This window comes from Balaenoptera physalus (genome assembly GCF_965194825.1).
Source record: "Balaenoptera physalus genome assembly, chromosome: 9".
NCBI lineage: Eukaryota > Metazoa > Chordata > Mammalia > Artiodactyla > Balaenopteridae > Balaenoptera > Balaenoptera physalus.
The window spans coordinates 94059091-94078544 of NC_138888.1; the positions used below are offsets into that span (position 1 = coordinate 94059091).

Consider the following 19454-nt stretch of genomic DNA (forward strand, 5'->3'; position numbering starts at 1 on the left):
ATGCTAGAATAGACCTAAAAATAAGAACTGTATTACATGAAGCTGAGCTTTTAGAACTCAGAACCATAGTAGGAAGCAGAAGCAACTAGCCTATCAAGTCTGACAAAATTGTGAGAAAACAGATGTGGGAGATCTGAAAAACTGTTTTAGAACCAGTCAGGTGTTTGGGACATAGGGATAAAGTGAAGAGCCTGGTCAAATCAGATCGTTTTGGTGCCAAACATTAGGTGGATCTTATTTTCATTAGGACTTCTTAATTACATCCTAGAGGAAGGACTGGCATTTCTAGGTCTCACAGGTAAATCAAGTAGTTGGAATGAATATATTGATCTAAGCTCACTTTTAAAAGGTCCTTAAAAAGATATCCAAGTATTTTTTTCTCTGTTTAGGTCTAGAAGGATTTTTTTTCAACATGAAAGGTCAACTTTTAAAACATTTCTTTGTGGCTCACTTTAATGCATATGTTGAAAACTATTCAAAATGTCTAATTTATAGCTTGCTTGAACATTGATATATACATATATCTGAGGCAGTAGGTACTTTGGAGGGGAGGTAGGGGACGGGCTGTATGATTGTGGCTCAGGAGTCAGATTGCCTTGGTTTGTCTCATCTCTACCATCCACTAAATGTGTGTGACCTTGGGAGGGTTGTTTTATCTTTTTGTGCCATCATTTCTTTATTAATGGGAATAATAATAGAACGTACCTCTTACGGATATTAAAATCATTAACTCAGCTTTTTCATGTAAAACAACAATTATCACAAGGCCTAGCATTTAGTGTGCAGCCAGTATGTGTTAGCTATGTTAGTATTATTAATATTCATCACACTTTACCATTTGGTCATACTTCTTATGTATTGAATATCTTTAAGAGCTTGAAAGCAGCTCTGGTCCTGAAAAGTAATGGGCATGTTAGAATTGAGAATGTCAAGTTTTGTTTTGTTTTTCCTTAATAATAGTGTATGGACAACTACTGAGAATCCAGATATAGACATTTTCGGATAAGGGATTTTATTACAATATTGTCTTGACTTTACCTTTTAATTATTTACTAGTAAATTAAAAGTTCATTCAGACTAAAAAGCTTAAGTTAATATTAAAGATACAAGGTTCTTAATAATTTGAAAATTAAAAATCACATATGTATAGCCATGAATGAGCTATTTTAATTTTTAAAAATTTGTTTTTGTTTTTACATTTTAAATATTGACCAGAAATGCATGGATTAATATTCATGAAGAATAATGTTGAGAAAAAGTAGCAAAAAATAATTTTTATTCATTTTTTAAAATATGTATTGGGGATGTGTGTATATATATGATGCATCTAGGAATGAAAGCTGATGGTCCCTGTTCTCACGTAGTTTACGGTAAAGTTGACAAGAAAAACATTAAATCATTACATTGTTAAAGGTATAATCATGAACTGGTACATGAGTTAAGGAAAAGTCACCAAAGACTGTTCACCTAAGATAATGTACCTAAACTGAATAGGGTGAAGGACAACAAAGGAAGTTCATTGAAGGGAAGATCTGAAGCAAGTAGAAGAGTTGTCTGGGCAAGGGGACGTGGGGAAATGCTGGGAGTACACCTCACATGGAAAAGCCTGACAGGAGAGAGTGCAGGTACAGAACCTGAAAGAAAGCCAGTGTGTCTAAATGTGGAAAGAAGTGGGGTCTGGAGAGTGTAGGGCTGTAAATGTGCCAGATGAGGCAGAGAAATAGTAATGGACTGTACATGTACTTCAGGGCTTGTAGACCATGTTAAGGATTTGGATCTCCAGAGAGCAAGGAAAGCCTCTGAAGTGCTTTAGGTAGAGGTGACCTGACCAGATCTCTGTTTTGGAAAGAGCATTCTAATTGCAATATAGAGAATAGATTTGAATGAGGTTGTAGAAGGCATGAGTGGATGTGGGAAAGATGGGAGTTTATAGCAAAGATGATTTGAACTTGGATTGTTATTATGGAGATAGAGACGGGTAGATGGGTTTAAGGCTAGGAAGGAAAAATTCAGTTGGAGTTGGTGACTGCTTGGATATTTGGAATGAGGTGGGAGGGAGGAATGAAGAGTGTGAAAAATGTGACTTCTTGATTTTAGGTTGGTTATATGGTGTTGCCAGTCACCACGGTAGGGAACTTTTTGGTGGTGGGGGGTTGGCATGAGCATCATGAGTTTACTTTTGGATATGTTGAGTTGAGGAGGCTTTGGGGCTCCAAGGAGAGGAGTATTTTAAGAAAGTTTGATGTGCAAGCCTAGGCTATAGATATAAATTTGGGAAGCTTTGCATAAAGATGGTTCAGGGAGAGAGTATAGAGTGAGAATAAGAGAGGGTCTGGAACTGGGCTCTGGGATCTCAGACCTTAAAGAACCTCACCCTTTAATGGCTAGATAGAGAAGTCAGTTTTTTTCTGCGTATTTTCATATATTCATTTATCTAATAATTAAGCACTTACCTGTAAGTACTATGTCAGGTACTGGGTAGACAGGTAAACAAGTTCTAATCCCCTGTGTTCTTAGGCAGGACATGGATAAAGTAAATTGGCAATTTTAGTATAGTGCAGGGTCTTATGAACCCCAAAACAGGGCAAGATAGTGGTAGGGCCTATATGTGTTTTGGGGGGGGAGGGGAAGGGGATCATAGCTATCATTAGATTCCTCCTGAGGTCTAGGTATCAAAATATATTAAGAACACTTAATATGGTATGATAAGTACTACAGAGTTCCGGGGAGTGGGGTAAAGGAATGTTTGGGAAGGAGTTTAATGTGCTGTGGAAACACAAAGATAGAATGTCCCCAAAGAAGAGGCAGAGGCAGGTCATGGAAGACAGTGAGGCATAGACTGACATGAAGGAGAGTGAGCTGCAGGGGTAAAAATTTCTAGCAGAGGGCTCAGTTTGCACAAGGTCTCAAAGCCAGAAAGCATGAGGCGTTTAAGAACTGAAATTGTCTCCTAACTTTAAAATGAAAGTTGGTTTTGAACAATTGAAATATACTAGATAATCAAGGAAAGATTTAGTTGGAAAAAGTGGATTCATAATATTTTATTAAAAAGATACAGTTCTGCAGTGAAGATTTTCAGGTTCACTCCCTGAAATGTATTTGCAAGAAGACCCTGAAACAGGATCATCACAAAACTAAAGTTAGCAAGTAATGAACTTCCTTGTTAAACACTTTAAAAAGAATTCCGATCAATTTTAAAAAGTCACATTAGAATAATTATCATTTACAAGTTTGAAAGTCGAAGGGACCCTATAAATATTATAGACTTTTACTTTAAATTTTTAAGTAAATTATTTTAGGGAAGATTAAAAGTATAAATACAATTGTAAAATTTTATATTCTGCTCTATTTTCTTCTGAATGCTTTTTCTGTTTAATCATACTAGTGCTTGAAAAAGTATGTTTTGAGTCAAGATGATGATACTATTAGGGAAAAAAGGATTCTGTAACTAAAGGAGTTTGTGAAATTGTGCATTAAACAAAATTGAAAAGATATATCGAGATTTTTCAGAGGCTTTAATGTCATGGTGCTTTTGTGAATCTCCAAAGCAGAGACGTAGTATGTATAATTTATATTAGAACTTCTTTTCCAGAAGTATTCATTCTACCAATAATTATTGACCATCTACTATGTGCGAGACTCTTTATTATTTTAAATTATCTTTTCAAAGTGTGACAATATGGCTACACATTGTCTCTGTGACACTAATATTACGATAAAAAGTAAAGTAGGTTCCTCTTAATTGGCTTCAGCCTAGAAGAACGAATATCAGCTAATTTTTTTAAAAAAAATCATTCACAGTCTTTTGCAGTTAGAGTATAACAGATACTGCAAGATGGAATGAAGTGATTTAATCCCTCACTTCCCCCCAAATCTGTCTTACCATAAGGAATTCATACTAAAATTGCCATTACTAAGTGGACTTTTCTTTTAAGTTGTCATGTGTTTTTTAGGCCATTCTTGGCTATGACATTCTCTCAGACTTTCCTTGTTATTTATTTATTTATTTTTAATTGAGGTGAAATTGACATACAACATTATTTTAGTTTCAGGTGCACAACATAATGATTTGGTATTTGTATATACTGTGAAATGATCACCATCACACTAGTTAATGTCTGTCACCATATACTTAAAGCATTTTTTTCTCTTGTCATGAGAACTTTTAAGATCTTCTCTCTCAGCAACTTTCAGTTGTGCAATACAGTATTATTACCTATAGTCACCGTGCTCTTCATGGTGGCTTGAATACTTTATAACTGGGAAGTTTTGTACCTTTTAGCTCCCTTCATCCATGGGAGTGGACGAAATGGGTAAAGGGAGTCAAAAGGTACAAGCTTCCAGTTAGTTTTCTAAAAAGAATCTAAGTGAATTTGATTAGCAATTCTCAAACTTCTTCACCTCAGCACCTCTTCACATTAGTAAAAATTATTGCAGTCCCTTTGTTTTTGTGGATTCTAATCTATTCATATTTCCCATTTAAAAATTAAAACAAATTTTAAAATATTTTTATTCATTTAAATATAATAAACTCATTCCATATAAGTAAAATTTTTTTATAACATAATTATGTTCCTAAACAAACCAAATTTGTGAGAAGAGTGGTATTGTTTTACACTTTTGGGGATGTTTAGCATCTGGCTTAATAGAAGGCAGATTTTTATATCCACATCTACATCCAGTCTGTTGGAACATCACATGTCATGTGGCCTCTGGAAAACTCGCAGTACACTCATGAGCGAATGAGACTGAAAAAGCAAATAATGTCTTCATATTCTTCATAATTTTTTTTTTTAAAGTTTTTGGCCGCACTGCGTGGCATGCAGGATCTTAGTGCCCCCGACCAGGGATTGAACCCGTGTCCCCTGCAGTGGAAGTGCGGAATCTTAACCACTGCACCGCCAGGGAAGTCCCTATTCATAATTTTTACCTGAAAAATCCCTAGGGGTCCCCAGGACACACTTTGAAAACGGCTGAACTAGAATATTTCGGTACTACACTGAGAAATTTTTTGTAACTTGATAACCTAAATATAAAGTGAAAAACTAGTGTACTTTTTTTTCTAATTTAATTCTCTTTACATTATCATGCAAATATTGTCTGTTTACTAAAGACTTCCAGGATGGATAATAAAAATATAGCATTTTATATCTTGGTTTTGAATGTTAGCATAAATTAAGCAGCACTTTGAAGTTGTTCCAAAAAGTGCTCAAACTTTGTAGTTGGTAGATTTTATAGTCAAAACTTGTTTCATTTAACAGTTGGAATTTGGCCTTTCTCTCTGTGAGGTTTTTGGTATAAATAAATTATAAAATTCAGCATAGAAATCATGTAAGTGTTTTTAGATTTTATAATGAGAACATGAACTATCAAGTTTCTTTAATCCTGAACTATTCTGGAGATTTTTAAAAAATAATACCAAAGATACAAAACGTTTATTATATTTGTAGTTGGATGATTTTTTGTTGTTTGAAGTTTTTGAAAATTGTTAAACTGAAACATACCATTTTAGGTTATAATGCTATAGGTTTTTTCATTGTTCAGTATATGCACTGACTAGCATCTCTTAATTTATAACTTCCTGTATTTAGGTTACATTAATTCTTTAGCATTTTTCCTCCTCAGTGGGTCAAATCATGGTTGAGTAGCTATTTTATTCTGTGAGTCAAGTGGTTTCACAGAATAAATGTGAACTTTTCCCCCAAGTAAAATGAAATGTTGACTAGCCAGACAAATTATCATATTTTTTAAAGTTTATTTACTGTAAAGAATTGTATCACTTTATTTAGCAAATATTTTATATGTCTTCTACATAATAGGTGAAGTATTACAGACATTTAGCACCTGATCACTTGCTGCAAATATGTCATCGACTGGGACCTCTTCTTGAACAAGAAATTCCACAAAGCGTTCCTGGAGTACAAACTTTATTAGGAGCTGGAAGACAGTCCTTGCTACGCACAAATAAAAGTATGAAAAACTTCTATTCGAATTTAGATGTTTTTTTTCTCACTTTTCGTCTTTGTGTCTTATCTTTGTATCCATTAAAAATGTATGTGTTTAATAGGCTGCAAGCATGTTGTGTGGAAAGGATCTGCTCTGGCGGCGTTGCATTGTGGAAGACCACCAGAGTCACCAATTAACTATGGTAGCCCACCCAGCATTGGTGAGTTGTTTGAGTTCATTACCAAGTTGATATCCTCTTGGTAAAGAGCTTTTGAAAACAAAAATGTTTTTACTTGCTGTGAAGTCAGAGAATTTCATATTATGTACGTTAGCATTCAAAGAGGAAAAAGCTCTCAGATTTTTTTTCTTACGTTAGTAATCTGTAGTGAAGAAGTCATAATAATGTGTAATTATGGATTGTATATATTGTACCTATCTAAGCTAATTAGCTCATTGGTATTTTTACAAAAAATTGTTTACTAAGATGTATATCATTAGGCTGATTTAATGGGCAACTGTCATCATAATACAGATTAGTTGTAGTGGTGGAAAACAAAAGTAGTTTTGTTATTTTTATGAATAGTCATGTATTTTTTTGGCTTTAAAATTTCAAAGGAGGAAAACTGATGCAGATAGGTCTTCCTCTTGAAATGGCCTCTGGATTCATCCCTTTTACCTCTACTACTAAAAGGCCCTTGTCTTTCCCGAATTACTATAGCATCCTTCAAACTGGTGTTGCTTCAGGTGTCTTCTCCCTCTCTCCCTTTCAGGTCGTCCTGCATAACACTGTAATGTTAATCTTATTTAATATGTCACTCTTCTGCTCAAGGTGGTATATGAGGTAGCTTGTGCTATTTTAATGGTGTTGCAGTTCCTCTACCACCAAGTCTATACTTCTGACTTTCAGAGACCTTCATGTTTTAATCATAGCCTCCTCTCCTATCCCTACCCTCCTGCCTAGCCAGAAATGTTATTCTCCCTCTTTCTTCCACCTATCCAAATTATACTTATTTCTTCCTTTTCTGGATAATTACAGTCAGTATTACTGTTTTATAATTCATCAGTATTACAGTTTTGTATAACTTTCATTTAATGTTTATATAGAATATCTTTTTCTGTTGTTTTACTTTCAACCCTTTTGTATCCTTTTATTTTCCATATCTTAAAAAATAGCATAGAAGTCATTTTTTAAAAATACAATATGACAAATTTTGTGTTTCATCTGGGACATATTTTGTCCTTCATATTACAATTATTGATATATTTGGGTTTAAATCTAACTGTTGCTGGGAAGATGATCTCTTTTTCTCTGGTTGCTTTTAAGATTTTCTATCTCTCATTGGTTTTCTGCAGTTTGTGCTGTGTCTTAGTGTCAATTTTTTCTATTATCAAGCTTGAGATTTATTAGGCTTCTTGAATCTAATGTCTTTTGTTGGCATTGGAAAATTGTCAGTCATTATCTTTTAAAATATCATGTCTGCTCCATTCTCTGTTCTCTCCTCTGGGACTCCAGTTAAACAGATGCTAGACTTTCCCACTTTTTCTTCTCTCTTACCCTCTCTTTTACGATTTACATCTTTTTGTCTCTGATGCATTCTGGATAGTTTTCTCTAACCTGTTTTCCAAAGGTATGCTATGTTTGTATGGTGGGTAATCATGGATGATGTTTTTTTTTTTTTAAACATACGATTGTCCTGGTTAAATAATGATTTCTGTATAGTCTTACTATAACGAACAACTATTAAAACAACAAAGGATTTGAGACACTAGAGTTTATTTTCACTTGGAACACTATGCTAGGAGGTAGAACAGTTTTCTTGAAAGAAGGGGAAGGTAAATTTAATAGGCGCTTCCCCTCTAGGGAAAAGTTTATCCTCTTTTCGAAAAAATGCAGATCCATATAATAAGGGGAATATGTTCCGTTGTTCTTTCAACACATTGTCAAGCAACCCTGTGGTAGGCAATGAAAGTGCAAAAATGATTGATAGTAAATAACTTCCCTCTTAACATTTGCTATGTGAGTAATTACCCTGTTCCAGTCACTACTGTAACCATTTTCCATTTATTTTCTTTTTTAAAACCTTAAATGGTCTGTAGGTAGGAAATATTCTTACTTTACAGAGAAGGAAATTGAGGCATGAAAAGGTTTGGTGACTTGACCAAGGTTACACATTTAGTGAGTCGTGAAGCCACAGTGACTCGCATTATGCTATGCCTTATTCTCAGTTAGCTAATAGTAACACTTGGCTACTCAAGAACGTTGGTATTAGTCACTTTTTGGAAAAAGATACCAAATATTTATAAAGTCAGATAAAAAATTTTAGGCCAGGTCATTAATGGTCAGATCAGTAAATATTGCTGACATGGATATAGGGGATGTAAATGTGGCAAAAATATTTTGAGTTTTGTGTCACATCAGAGTGACACAAGTGGTATATTGAGGTAATATATTGAGGTAATAGAATTAATTACCAAGCAGGTAATTGTACCTTTCTGAAAGAGTTTTATTTCATTTTTAAAATTTACGATAAATTTTCTTCCCATTCAAATTTTCAGGAAAATGTTCTTTATATTTAAAAAAACACTTGTACTAGAATGCCAGTTTTACCTGCTTTCTTTTTTTGTACTCACACATAGTTTTTGACATCTCTAAAGAGAAGCTGGACTAATCGAAAGGACTCTACTTATTAATAGTCAGTCATAGTTTAGTGTCGTGTCTCGTCAGTTCACCTTGGTGACAATCTTGGATGTCCTGTCATTGCTATAAAAGTGTGACTAGATGGTAATGGAAAGAAAAATTCATTAGGCTTTTTGGCAGAATAGTTTGCCTGCATAGTGATACAATGTATCGTTTCAAGTTATCACAGAGTATGAGTCAGAAGATTTTTTTTTTTTTTAATATGAACGCTCGTATCTTATTTTGTTGATTCCTCTGCCATTTTCTGTCTGGCTACCTCTAAAAATTTTCCTTACTCTTTCCTTGGTCAATGTAGTATTACCAAGGATCAATGTAAATAAGAAAAAAAACCTTAGCATTGTAGTTTTTCATAAAATATGGGTTGAAATGTTTAATGTAGATTCAGATATTTAAGTTTTGATACATTTGGGAAACAGGGTTTTGCTTTTTGTTTAACAAACTTTTCATTTTGAAATAAGAAATTAGTTGCTGAAAAGTTGCACAAAGAGCTCCTGTATACCCCTTATGCAGTTTTCCTGAATGTTACAGACCTACATTACCTGGTATTGCTTAAAACTACTCCACCAACATTGGTACGGTATTATTAACTAAACGCCAGACCTTATTCATATCTCACCACATTTTTCCACTAATTACCTTTTCTTGTTCCAGGATCCAGTCCAGAATACCATACTGCACTTAGGGTTTGCTCAGTTTTTTAAATTGAACTTTTTGCTGTAACTCAGAAGATCATTTAAGTTCAGGGTGATGGTAAATTGGATTTTCCTTTCTTAGATTTTTTTTCCAGTAAGGCCTATATATTCTGTTCCAGTCTTTTGAATCTGTTTTCCATTACCATTGCCATAGCCACATGTTGGGCCTTGGTACTTTTTGCCTGGAGCTCTAAATCATTCATTCACTTACCAAGTAAATATTGAGTCCCTACATTATATCTGATACTGGGTTAGATCTGGAGTTGCAGGATAAAGAAGAACATGGCCTCTGCTTTCCTAGAACTTACAGGTTACCTGATCTCCTGCCTCCAGTCTTGTTTCTCTACCCTAGGATTTAGCGCTAAACCAGGGTTTCTTAACCTCAGCACTGTGTACATTTTGGGCCACATAATTCTTTTTTGTAATCAGCTGTCTTGTGCATTGTAGGATGTTTATCAGCATCCCTCCCTGTACCCATTAAACGCTAGTAGCAAGTCCTTTCCTGAAATCGTGACAACCGAAAATGTCTCCACACATTCCCAAATGCCCCTGGGGTAAAATTGCCTCCAGTTGAGAACCACTGCTCTGAACTTTCTAAAATGCAAATGTGATCATGTCATGCCTCCTTTTCCCCAGTGATTTTGAGTAGTCTCGACTCTGTAATGTGGCTCACAAAACTGACCTTTTCCCACCTTTTCCTCACCTATACTTTGTGCTATATAGCTTTGTATAACTATTGGGCAGTTCTTAAAATCAGCCATTTCTCTTGACCCCTTTCTCTCTGCAGTGCCCCTCATTCTACGAACATTTATCTATTCACCCTTTAAAACCTACATGTAACCAGGTAGGATTAAGTGCTTATACAAATCTCTGCTGTAGCTTTTATCACATAGTCATGGCTGTTTATTTACTTTGTTTTTCCTACTATACTGTTAGGTTCTGGAGGTTGGAAATCATGTTTTAGTGCTCTGTATACACCCAACTCCTCAGCATTAGTAAGTATTAAATAAAGAGGCAATAGGTAATTGATGTAATTGGTGAACTGCAGTGGGACAAGAAAAGTTCAGAAGTGGTAGGGGGTAAAAACAGAATAGGCGGTTGGAAGACGAGAGACTTGGTCCAAGGATAGCTTTGAGGTAAGCAAAACCCCCAGACACTGATTTTTAGGAAATCAAGGTTTATTAGTGAACTGGGTTATCGATTCATTACACTTGGAATATTAAAACCCATACCTGTATAATTTCAAAACCAACTCTTGAGTTTAGCTCAGTGCTTTCTTATCCTGTTTTATTTTGTTACCTGCTTATAAATCCTGACTACTTTGTACCTCCTATTATTTGATGTAAATTGTGAAAATTGAACTGAAATTCAGTCTCAGGGCAGGAGAACCAAAGTGGTTGGCACCTTTCCAGCCCTTTACAACCTCCTTTAATAATGTTTTCGAAAGCAAAAAAACCAAAAGATACTACTAGTCCGTTGTTATCACTAGTTTCTAACAATTTTCTGTGGAAGATTTGTGAATGTGTACTTGGCATGGCCACGTTTATTTTCAAAGGTACTAACAAATCTCTGGTACTGTCCCTTCTTACCTCCTTACCCATATTATGCCTGTTTTCAGATATAGTTTATTCTGTATTTATTTGCCTATGATAAACAACCCTACTTCAATAGTAAGTGACATGGTGGGGGGAGAAAATAGGAAAGGAGATACTTAGATACATTAAGTCTGTTTTTAAAGCTAAATGTGGAGATTCATTTAATGCATGTTTATCTTGTGGAAAAGATTGTATTAAATTAAAGCAATCATTTGCTAATTGCCTTGTTTGCACTTTTCTTAGGTTTACCATGTTAGCAAAGTAAACTTTTTATCTCTAGATTTTCCAGTTTTCATCTTTTATGTTGTTTTGCCTAGGTACTTCCATATGTTTGTTGTTTTACTTGTTGCTTCTGCAGCTCGGTTGCAGTCTTGGTGAGTGGAAATAAGGAGTATTAGGGAACCTGCTTCTTAAAAATGTATGTGTGGAAGGAAACAGCTTTGCCTTGAAAAACAGCTTTACTACACAAACATCCAATTAATGCTAAAAAGCCTATACAGTAGTTCCCCTTTATCCATGGTGGATATGTTCTAAACCCTCCAGTGGTTACATGGAACCGCAGATAGTACCCATCCCTATATATACTATGTTTTTCCCTATACATACATACCTGATAAAGTTTAATTTATAAATTAGGCACAGTAAGAGATTAGCAACAATAACTAATAATAAAACAGAACGATTACAACAATATACAGTTGACCCTTGAGCAGTGCAGGGGTTAGGGGCTCTGGCTTCTCCATCCCCTGCAATTACGTAGTACTATAGTAAATATTTATTGAAAAAATCCTAATATAAGTGAATCCGTGTTGTTCAGTGGTCACCTATAATGTAATGAAAGTTTTGTGAATGTGGTCTCTCTTTCTCAAAGTATCTTATTGTACCAATTTAATGCCTTTTTTTTTTTAACCTCAACCAAGCACTTATCACACAGTGTGGCTATGATTTTTGTGGTTTGAAGTGCAACAGCAAAACTAGCACAAATTTCTTCTTCCTTCTTCACGATTTCACGGATAGAATATTGTTACTGTAGATTTTAGCAACCTCAGCATAGGATTTTTTCTTTCTTTTTTTTTCTTTTTGCCCACGCCACTTGGGTTTGCAGGATCTTAGCTCCCCCCGATGAACCCAGGCCCCGGCAGTGAGAGCACCAAGTCCTAACCACTGGACTGCCTGGGAATTCCCGGGATTTTTTTTTTTTTTTCTTTCCTTACTCACTTGAGAATTTTCACCTTTTCACTTAAAGGAAGCACTTTACAGCTTCTCTTTGGCTTATCCGAATTGCCTGCATTACTACTCTTGTGCTTTAAGCCATTATTAGTAAAATAAGGGTTACTTGAACATAAGCACTGCAATACCACGGACAGTCAATCTGATAGCCCACACGATCTGATAACTCAAATGGTTACTAAGTGACTAAATGGCCAGGATATACTGGGTAAAGGGATGATTACATCCTGGGTAGCATGGACCTGGAGGGCGAAAACTTTTTCATCATGCTACTCAAAGTGGTGTGCAATTTAAAACTTAGGAATTGTTTATTTCAGGAATTTTCCATTTAATATTTTCGGACCGTGATTGACTACAGGTAACTAAAACCATGGAAAGACAAACCGTGAATAAGGGGGGACTACTGTACATTAAAAGGAGTTTTAAAGCTTGTCCACATTTCTGGTTTTCTCTGCGGAAAGTAGTTTGAACAAAGGCAGCAAATATTCACTTAAAATTAGGTATAAATCTTGACTCTGCTCAAGATGTGCGGCCTTAGGCAAATTGTTTAACTTTTCAGCCTCTCAACCTTCTCATCTGTAAAACGGGGATAATATCTACCATATCCAGTTATTTGGAGGCTTAAATGAGTTAGCAAAGTGAGGCGCAAAGCAGGTAACAATAAATGTTACTTTCTGCCCTTTCTTTCTGTAATTATCATTTAGCAAAATGAATTATTTTGCTCATAAATCTTGAGTACGTTTTTAAAGAGAAGGTTCTTTTCCCTTCTCATTTTCACTGTTACATTTTGCCATATTTCCAATATTGTATTTGACTTACCCTGCAACTGCTGCTTTCTTAACATATCTGGCACTGGGCTAGGATCTGGAGTTGTAGGGTTAATTTTTTACTTATGTGACTATATTTCTTACAAAACTATTAGAAAGATTGTTTTATGTTGTTATAAACCTTTGAGCTTCAGCATATAATGTCTAATTTAATATTTGGCATATAATTCAGTAAATCATAGGATTCTAATAATCTGTGGTCTCTTTCCTGTTCATTTATTCTTTCCCTAATATTCTCTATTCAATCTTGTTCCTTTTCCTGCCTTCTGTACGATCCATACGTTAATCCTTAGTTAGGTGTTCTACTCATCACTTATTTGAATATATTTATTTCGATCTGTTTTTTCTCAGTAATCATTTTTTCTTCCAGAACTCATTTTCTTCTGCGATTTTAGTCTTCTGCTTTTCTAGTTCTATAGTTTTATAATTTGTGTTCTTTAACAATTTCTGACTTAGCTATATATGTATATATACTTTTTGCGGGGGGTGGGGTGGGAGGGGGGTCTTGGTTTTTGTTTTTTAATCTGTCCCCTGGATGATACTCATTTATTTACATTTGTTTTCCTGACTACTTTTAGGGTCTGGAAGGTAGAGGTTATGTTTTATTGTTCTTTATAGACCCAGCTCATCAGCATTAGTAAATATTAAATGAAGAAGCAGGATATAATTGCTGTAATTGATGAACTGGAGTGGAACAAGAAAAGTTAATGATATTCAGGTTTTCACTTGTCACAGGTTTTTGTTTTGTTAACTCTCTTCTCCCTACCCCCTCCCCAGCCCACCTCTTCTTTTCTTTGCTTCCTAAGAACAGGTAGCTGTGAGAGACTACTAAAATGTATTTGCATTTTTGGTTTTTAAGGGAAATAAAGCTAATGTTTGTTATGCCAAAATACCAAATATATAAAATAGACACTATTATTTACATTTTTTTCTTTTGCTTAAATTTCTTTTCAAATTATGATTGACCAAAAAAGGGGAAGGCACTTTGAAGAATGACAGTTTCCTTGGGTGAGTTTAAATTGTTGCTCTTGTAGCTGTGTTTTCTTTTCTTTTGTAAATCATAAGATGAAATTTGTTTTTAGGTTATAGATGTGACGAGAGGTCTTCTCCCCCCAACCCCCCCATCCCGCCCCCCCCTGTGATGTGTCTGGCAAGTAATTTCAGTAGTAATTAGGAAGCACTGGCCATTGCCTTTTTTAGTTTGCATCATATATTTTTCCAGATTGATTATTGGGTTTGATGTTAAATTTCACAGCTCTGTAAGTGAAGCAAGTTATTATATTTTCTTCATAAAGTCTCTGTTTATTTTGAATTTCTTCAGGGAACCTTTGAAGTTAAGGATTAAACATCTTCCTAGACATCTTGAAAACTGGGAAGTCCATGATTAGGCTGAGTAGATATTTACATAAACAGCAGCAATTTGTTCAGCTCCTTAAGGGAGATGTAGGGGGAAAATGATCTCCCACAAAAGTCTTAAAAATAAAAGAAAAACTGTTCAGTAAAATTTGCTTTTATAACATCTGAACATTTGACTGTTTAAGGACAGTCAGTATAGATGTTAGCACATAGTACCTTTGAGTTTACAAAACGTTTTGTTTTATTTGCTTTTCATAGTTAACTCTGCAAGATATTCCTACTTTATTAATGAGAAAACTGAAACTTAAGAGAGGTAGTAACTAACTGAGTTATATCCCTGGTTATTTTGTTTCTCATCTTCTTATGCATTTAACTTTATATCACATTTATATAGCACCTTTTTACCTGTTCTGTGAAATTCTTTATCCATTAGTCTTGTTACCACCTGTGTCCGTTTGTTGATTTGGGATAGGAGCCTTTTGAATTATGCCCCAGTATAAGAACTCTAGAAACAGTAAAACATGGTGTGTTCTCTCAAGTTTATATCTTGCCAGATAAATACTTAAGTTTGAGAGAAAATAGTTCCTTGAGAAAACCTCTGTAATCTTGTTGGCGCACTGATTTAAGTTTTTCTAAAATGAAATTTTGTTTTTGGAACCCTCTGATTTCTTTTGTAAAATCAGCTTTTGCTTTTAGTTATATACCTTCTGATCTGTTCTCTTTGTAGTCAAGAGATAAAACTGCAGTTATCCCAAAGCAAGTCTTTTACTATATTACTCCCACTTCTTTCTCCCTAAACAACTTCAACTTATTGTCCTTAGGAAAGAGCCCAAAATGCCTGGCATAGCTTAGAAAGCACTTTGCAGTCCGCCTTGGACCTTCTTGGTCTCTCCCTTTGACGCTTGCCCCTTTGTGCTCCGTGTGCTTGTCACACTTGACTTCTTTATGTAGCTTGAGTGTCATGCTCTCTGCAGCTTCAGACCACTGCACATGCTCTTCCCTCCACCTAGGCAGAATATTCTCGCCTCCCACCAACATTCTCTGGCTGTTCAGTTTTCAGGTCTTAGTTTAAATGTCAGTGTTTTAGAGAAGTCAGCCCTGACTCCCTGATATCCTCCTGCCCTATATGTTTAGGACCCTCTGCTGTATATTTCAAGATTTCCCTGTACCTTCTATTTGATGACACTTATCATTGTTATAAGTCCTTGTTTCATGTCTTTCTTCCCTGCTAAACTGCAATCTCCAGGACGGTAAGTTCTGTCTTTTCTTTTTCTGTTACATCCTTTAGCTCATACTTGGCCCATATAGGTGCTCTATAAATGTTTGTTGACTCAAAATTGAGTGATTAAAATGTTTGGGGAAAAAAAGCAAAACTAACTTTTTATAAAAAATGAATTTTTATTGAAATAACTATTAAAATATTTTAAAATATTTATAACTGAAAATATTATACCATTGTAGTATTTTCTGTATCATCACACTAGTTTCCAGGAAAGAAATGAGGAGGAAGAATAATACAAATCAAGCAATTGTAAAATTCTAGTAAATTACCATCCTAGTAATTGTAATGTCTGGTTTTCTGTTTGGTTTGGTTTTTTAGTGCTTATTTTGGTATTTGGTTTATGATATTTTTTGCTTAACTCTTGAAATCATTTTTTCACTTTCTGTATTTTATTTCAGTTAGTATTTGAGTTCTCCTTTTCAGACATTATTCTTATTTGTGATATCCGCTAAATCTTAAGAAACACGGTGTCTTTCAAATGGGAGTTACAGCTAAACATTGAATTGAATATGTAGAGATTTGGAGGGCAGCTACTGTGCATACTAATTATTTTAGATACAGTTGTAAAATAAGGAGAGAGGCTGTCTTGGACGTTATGTCACCCAGGTAATTATTTCCCTTTACTCTTGCATTCTCTCTTGCCTCCCCCCTCCCCCTTTTTTTTGTGGACAGAAAAGCTAATTACAGGATTTTCCTTCAAATGTTGCAACCCCTTGTACTTTAAAGTTGGGACTTTTGTTCATTATAGTTACTGTTACAGCATTTTATTTGTCTTGTTCATATGTTGGTTCCTTACTAGTTACTGGTGTAGTATGATAAAGAGAGGAGATGGTGCTGTAGAAATAAACCAACCTGTGTTGAATTATTTCCCAGATTATCTCTGGCCCTTAACTTAAGAATATTTGGTTGTAATTTCCTACTAATATCTATATTAGTAACCCCAGAAGAATTATTGTGTCGAGCTTTTCAGTTGTGGCTCTAAAGAGAATTAAATGTTAGAAGTTCCTCCTTATATGATTCCTTCCCAAATAAAATTGAACCTAAACTACCTTTGACATCTTTTACTTTAAAAACTTAATGGGAAAGATTTTAGAAACAAAACTTATAAACAAAATTGATGGCCCTTTGTATTTTATGGCTTTCGAATCAGACTAGATGTGAATTCTTTGTAGCATGTCATTCAGTCCATTGTCAAATAGGCAATGGTTATTCTCTGTAGTGTAGTATACATTCAAATACTTTAATATACTTAGTCTTTAGCGTTTCTTTTTTTATGATTAAATGAATTTAAATTCCTTGCATCTTTATCCCTGGACCTGTTTTTATCAGTCTTGAATTTAAGTTAATCTCCTTAGACAGTTCATATTTTTCATATTGCTCTTTTGACCTCCTCGAGGTAGATTGAGCTATACTTTATTTAATAAAAAATTAATCAGGATGTATATATGCTCAATAGAGAAAACTTGGAAAATAGGACAGCTCAAAAATTAACCAGTCTCACTGGTTGTCTGTTATTAATACTTTTGCATGTTTCCTCTCAGTCTTTTTTTCTAATATTTGTCTACCTAGCCAGCATGGTAAGAGTGCACTCTTTGGAATCAAACAGCCTGAATTCAAACCTGGGCTTCACCTCTGGGAAAGTTACGTTTTGTCCTTCAGTTCCGTTATTGGTAAGGAATATCCCCAGTAAGGGGATAATAGTAGTAGCCGTGTTAAAAGATGTGTGAGGATTAAATGAGAATATATGTAAAGTTCCTTGAACAGTGCCTGGCATGTAGTAAAGTACTCTGTAAATATTAGCTATTATTTTCCAGATCTGCTACACATCATAATAGTTTTCCACAGCTTTTTTTTCTCCCCACCACAAGCACAGCAGATAAGACTTTTTTTCTATCAGATTCTTGAAGTCCCAGTAAGAACCTCTCTCTCTAGCTTCAGTCCCTGGTGACTTTCGTCTTCCTTTATATGCATTTTCTCAAGATATGTGATTCTTGGCTTTAGCATAAGTTCTTTTTTAGAAAATTATATAGCTGTTTTTTGTGATCTGCACGGTTGCATCATCTCCTTTTCATTCCAACATTTTTGTGATTCTTTAAAAAAAAATAAAATTTTATGTATTTTCATGCGTTAGCAAATACCTTATACCACACAATACTTTATTTCATGGAAATCACCAACACCATATAGAGACAACTTTTTGGACTCGTAGTGAATTTGGAAGGTTATTTCTATAGAAATTGCCCTCTGAGTGTCTGATCGTGGATATATGCGGCAGCATTTTGTTGGGAAAACTAATTATTGTCTAAAGAGGTAAATCATTTTGGAATTTGTTTTCACATGGGTTGCTTACATGTTTATCATTATTTTTGTACAGGCGTACCTCAGAGATATTACGGGTTGGGTTCTAGACCACCACGATAAAGTGAATATCACAATAAAGCAAGTCACACAAATTTTTTGTTTTCCCAATGCATATAAAAGTTATGTGTACACTGTACTGTAGTCTTTTAATTGTGCAATAGCATTATGTCTAAAAAAAAAAATGTCGATGTCTTAGAAAACAATGGTGTTGGAAAAATGGTGCCAGTAGACTTGCTCAATGCAGGGTTGCCACAAACCTTCAATTTGTAAACAGAAACAAAACGCAGCAGTATCTGCAAAGCGCAGTAAAGCAAAGCACAGTAAAATGTTTGTAGTTCACTTAAGTTTAGTTCTGTAGGTTTCCAAACTTTGGAGAGCCTTTATTAACACAGATTCTGGAGATTAAAATAAAATCTAGGTACTGATTATCCAGAATCCACTCTCTTTTGTACTTTAATTTAGGAACTGTTTATATGGTTATTAATTATAAGTTACAACTACTTTTGCATTTTATTTACAGAAACTCTGGGAGCTTTCCAGGTGTTTCCTTTAACCAGAATCAGAGAAATAAAATTTTCAAAATATAGTACAAAAATGAATCTAATAAAGAATTTTTAAAAAAATTAAAATCTTCTAGTAAAATACTCTGATGTTCCCTGAGTACTCTTTTTTCTGTTATCAGAAAAGGGTCTAGGTTGCACCTTCTGAAATTACGTATTCTTTCTTCTTTTTGCCTCCTCATTTAATTCTTCTACTGCCACAAACATTAATTCTCCACGTTTTGGCGTCTACAGCCACATGCCTCTCCTTGCATTCATTATGCTGCCAGCAGGGCTCTGCTTTCATGTGCTGGCAAAAGTTGTAGGCCCTAGTCCTGGGCCCTCCAGTTCTGATTGTTAAGGGGGAACAGCTTTCCTGCACTGGTCTAGATACTGTACAGCATGTTAACGTTGTTTATAAGAGTTAAAACAACAACAGCAAAAAACCCTAACTTGTGCATTTTTGTTAATTCATAGTAATTTTAGTTTTTTTCCCCAATTCATCTTTTTTAACAATGGCTAATTTTGATCTTGGGTAATTTATTGCAGTTGCACCATGTGCCCTTGTCAGTTTTTGTTTATTGATTGATTGATTGGCCACGCCATGCGGCTTGTGGGATTTTAGTTCCCCGACCAGGGATTGAACCTGGGCCCTCAGCAGTGAGAGATTGGAGTCCTAATCACTGGGCCGCCAGGGAATTCCTCCGTTTTTTAAAGTACTTAGCAGGATGGTCTTGGAGGATATTATGCTAAGTGAAGTAAATCAGAGAAAGACAGATACTGTATGATGTCACTTATATGTGGAATCTAAAATAATTCAACAAACTAGTGAATATAACAACAAAAAAAGTAGACTCACAGAGAACAAACTAGTGGTTATCAGTGGGGGGGGGGGGAGAGGCAATGTAGGGGTAAGGAATTAAGAGGT

General features: G+C 35.0%; 1 protein-coding gene across 5 annotated transcripts in view; it reads left to right on the forward strand.

Annotated features, from left to right (window-relative positions):
- Positions 1-19454, forward strand: part of PHIP (PHIP subunit of CUL4-Ring ligase complex) — a 125773-nt gene that overhangs the window by 8747 nt on the left and 97572 nt on the right. For 4 of the 5 annotated variants that reach the window (XM_082474070.1, XM_082474069.1, XM_082474067.1 and 1 more), the window contains exons 5-6: positions 5820-5970; positions 6068-6166. In XM_082474070.1, coding sequence (XP_082330196.1) covers positions 5820-5970; positions 6068-6166 — 250 coding nt within the window. Of the gene's footprint in view, positions 1-5819; positions 5971-6067; positions 6167-13962; positions 13997-19454 lie in introns of those variants that run through there. The other variant, XM_082474071.1, reaches the window with a different exon arrangement.